The 3,959-nt window shown below is 33.8% G+C and overlaps 1 protein-coding gene across 2 annotated transcripts; it reads left to right on the plus strand.

Annotated features, from left to right (window-relative positions):
• Positions 1-1,694: 1,694 nt before the first annotated feature.
• On the plus strand, positions 1,695-3,154 carry LOC116000300 (heavy metal-associated isoprenylated plant protein 39-like). Of its 2 annotated transcripts, none has more exons than XM_031240372.1 (3): positions 1,695-1,810; positions 2,105-2,180; positions 2,612-3,154. In XM_031240372.1, the coding sequence occupies exons 1-3, from the start codon at positions 1,805-1,807 to the stop codon at positions 2,926-2,928; spliced, it is 399 nt and encodes a 132-aa protein (XP_031096232.1). In that variant the 5' UTR covers positions 1,695-1,804; the 3' UTR covers positions 2,929-3,154. The 2 variants fall into 2 exon arrangements, with proteins under 2 accessions (XP_031096232.1, XP_031096231.1); XM_031240371.1 differs by lacking the exon at positions 1,695-1,810 and adding an exon at positions 1,817-1,965.
• The last annotated feature ends 805 nt before the right edge of the window (positions 3,155-3,959 follow it).

Below are 3,959 nucleotides of genomic sequence, written 5' to 3' on the forward strand. Positions count from 1 at the left end.
ATTCCAATTATAAAATAAAATATTGTAATATCTTTACCAAATATGAATAATATATATATATATATATATAATAGACGATTAACACTACGCCACTTCTATAAGGTGTAACTCAGCAACTAGTATATAATTGAATGTTGCTTTCTCTCGGACGCCAACAATGAACAATTTCCATCTCACAATTAGTATTGCATTATTATATTGCCGGTCGGCTCTATCCCAAGAGGCCAAGATTTATAAATTATAGATCAGACGTCACTTCAAATGTCAAAATCGTTAAAAAAAAATAAAAAATAAAAAATAAAAAATAAAAAAAAACCAAGATCTTGTAGTTTAATGGCAATCAATTGCACTCCACATGCAAGGGGTGCGTTGAAGGCTCAATGAGGACGGTATTGACTCTTTGTGTTTCAGTAGGTTGAGAAAGTAGTTATGAACAGATACTCCATTGTAGATTTGTAACAGAGCCAGTAGTACTAAAAAAAACAAATAAATTATATCTTATGTTTTATTTATTTGCAAATAAAATTATATCTTATGTTAAGTAGCACAAAAATAGGAAACAGAGACATAGGGGAGGCAGGATACAAAAAATACGAGGAAAACATATAAATAAATAAAATGCCAAAGGCTTTGTGGTCAAGCGGCATGACGTGATTCTCTCAAGTGGGAGGTTATGGGTTTGAGTCTCAGGGACAATGTTGACTTTGTTGGGCTTCAAAAAAAATAAATGAAACAACTGCGTTTGAAAATATATTTTTTCTTATATATGCATAAATATTAATTGTTTTTTATTTTTTAGAAAAGAGTTTATTACCAAAATGGTCCATCGACTATTGCGAAATTACCAATTTGGTTGTCAACAATTTTTCGTGCTCAATTAAGTCCCTCGACTTTGAAAAATTTAACCAATTTGGTCCTCCGTTTATTTTTCCGTTAAACATCCGTTAAATTGGGACCAAATTGATAATTTTGCTATAGTCAAGGGACCAATTTCACAACCCAATTTGGTTCACTAGAACTCTTTTCTTTGTAAGATCACATAATTTACTACTCTAACAATAATATACAAAGAAAGTGTAAATACTTGTTGGCCATGTAACAAACTAACAACACACAATTTTGAAATTTATTGTTAGAAAGACGTTATACAAACTAAATATTTAAACTAGGTATCTTATTAAATATTGTAGTACATATGAAGTGCTATAACTCATTTATTCTCCTAGATAAATGTTATAATAAAGAACTAGGTACAAACCAAGGACCTTGTGGTCCAGTGACATCAAATCCTTCCCTTTTGACGGGAGGTGGTGGGTTCGAGCCTCAGTCATAACTCAGATATTGGCATACTTATTTTAAAGAGGGGATCCATGGTGCTGACATTAATCTACTCTCAAATATATCATACTAAACCAGTGAGTTAAACCCGTAGACATTAATCTAATCCAATTATTTGATGCATTGTCAAAGTCTTATCCAAGGCCATAACTATCTCCACCCTCCAACACTAATACTGATATGGTTATAAAATTACGTGTGCTCAAGACGTTTTTTTTTTTTTTTTTTTTGGCTTTTAATGGCACAATAATACAACAAAAGCATATCATTTCATAACTAAACAACAAATTTATTAATTTAAAAAAAAAATTGATTGATTTTTGTTAATTGAATTGCACACGCCACTTGGAAAACAATAATTTCATTCCTCCATTAATTGCCAAGTCTAGCACTTTAGTACCAATCAAAATATTTGTCAAGTCTCACTGTAGTCTAGCCTCCCACCACCTCCATCCAATTGGCTGAGATGAAGGTTGAATTGAACTTCATCATCTCTTCCTCTTCAGATTCCTTTCTTTATCTCTCTGCCATAATCAACCATTTCTGACACTGTTTTACTGTCTTTACCATCAACTTTGATCTTTGGTTTGCTGTGTTTTACTTCACATACAACTTATGGGATTTATGGTTTCTTTCTCTCTTATTATGTTGCTGCTTTAGAAACCAATCAAATTTAATTTCTCTTTGGTCTTTAGTGATTATATATGCAAATTAAAGTCTCTCTTTTTGATTGTCTAATCACTTCTCCTCAACTTCCCTGCTGCAGAAATTGGTCTTGAAATTAGAGTTGATTGATGACAAGGACAAAAAGAAGGCCATGAAAGCTGTTTCCACCCTCCCAGGTAAGTTTTTACCTTTACATCTTCTTATTCAAACAAAATAGGGATGCTAAAAAAGCTTTGCCCGGATTACAAGACGGGGATTACCCAGTGCACATCTTCGGATAGTGGCAAGAGGTTTCCTTCGTCACCCCAAAAATAGGGATGCTAAGGGATTACTCTAGCTAAGTTAACTAAGAATACAAACTTATAATCATAAGATCACGATTTCAAATCTCTACTTTTTTTTTATTTGAGTTGGTTAGCTATGAACAACCTAAACTGGTTTTTGAACTTGAAGCCGAGGACTGGATTCCCAAACGCGACCGGACCCGTCCGGGTGTGGGGATGAGGATAGGAGAAAGTTAGGGGTCGGGGCAAGGAATATGCTGGGGCATATTTCATTGTTTTGGATGATTAAAAGACCTAAGTATAGATATAAATAATGTGAACAGGGATTGATTCAATTGCCATTGAGCTGAAGGAGAAGAAACTAACTATAATTGGGGATGTTGATCCAATAGTGGTGGTGGGAAAGCTGAGGAAATCATGGCACACAGAGATACTAACAGTGGGGCCTGCAAAGGAGCCAGAGAAGAAAAAAGTTGAAGAAGAAAAGAAGGGTAACCAATCAGCTGATCATCAACAACAACAACAACAACAAATTGCTGAGTTGATGAAGCTTTACAGAAGTTACAATCCACACATACCAACACAGTACTATCATGTTTATAGTGCAGAAGAAGACCCAAATGGTTGTGTTATATCTTAATTAGTAAGGGTAGATGTGAAAAACTTGTAAAATGTTCGAGTTGATGATCATGGGATGGGAGTTCCATTTCATCCCCTCTATTATATACTTCCTTTTGAGGATTGGAACAGTAAATTTTGTCTTTAAAATGTTACTCTGCATATATATATATATATATATATATATATATAGGTTTGTGAACAGAATTTATAGTTTGCAGTGACTTTGATCTTCATTCTCTGGTTCATTCATGGGAATTTGATGGATTGTTTATGAACAAGCCTTTCACTCTGATGTTGTCTTCTACCGCCTTCTTGTATGCAGATTCCAGTGCAATTCTGGGCACTTTCAACTTTGAATGAAGTCATTTGAGCTCTTATTAATTTGTACATATGTACATTTTGTTTTAATATATAAGTTACTATTATACTACGTATATGTATATTTATATATATACACATATATATAAGGGGTGGTGGAGAGGGATGAGGGACAACTGCCTCACTATTAAATTTGTTTGGTCTTGTAAATAGTGAATGAAATCTTGCCAAAGTTTATAAATGCTATGCAATATAACAATAGGTCAAATAAATGTTTAGGAGTTTAGGGCATGTTTGGTTCGCAGGAAGTGGACTTTCATGGGAAGTAGGTTTCGAAATTGCAATTTCACCGAATTGCAATTCCTCATTTGGAGGGATAGGAACGAACCGCCCTTCCAAATGAGGAATTGCAATTCATAAGGGTACCCCATGAATTGCAATTCGGTAGGGCAAAAACTTGTATGAGACCGTCTCACCATGAGACGAGTCGGGTCGGGTCAAGATGCAAATGTAACACTTATATGCACAAATGTCATACTTATATGCTCAAATGTAATACTAATTAGGAATAGAATTTTGTTACTTATTAGGGTAAATGTAATACTTTTAAGGGAAAATGCAATACTTTTACATCTCGATTTAAAAGTATTACATTTTTCCTCAAAAGTATTATATTTGCCCTTATAAGTGAGATGCACTTGTCAACATTACTTATTATGAAAAATGTATTAC

Source organism: Ipomoea triloba, chromosome 12 (assembly GCF_003576645.1).
Source record: "Ipomoea triloba cultivar NCNSP0323 chromosome 12, ASM357664v1".
In the NCBI taxonomy this organism is placed as follows: domain Eukaryota; kingdom Viridiplantae; phylum Streptophyta; class Magnoliopsida; order Solanales; family Convolvulaceae; genus Ipomoea; species Ipomoea triloba.

Coding starts and splice junctions, on each gene's coding strand:
- LOC116000300 (XM_031240371.1), top strand. Junction 2,181..2,611: donor AGCTGTTTCCACCCTCCCAG/GTAAGTTTTTAC, acceptor TAATGTGAACAG/GGATTGATTCAATTGCCATT.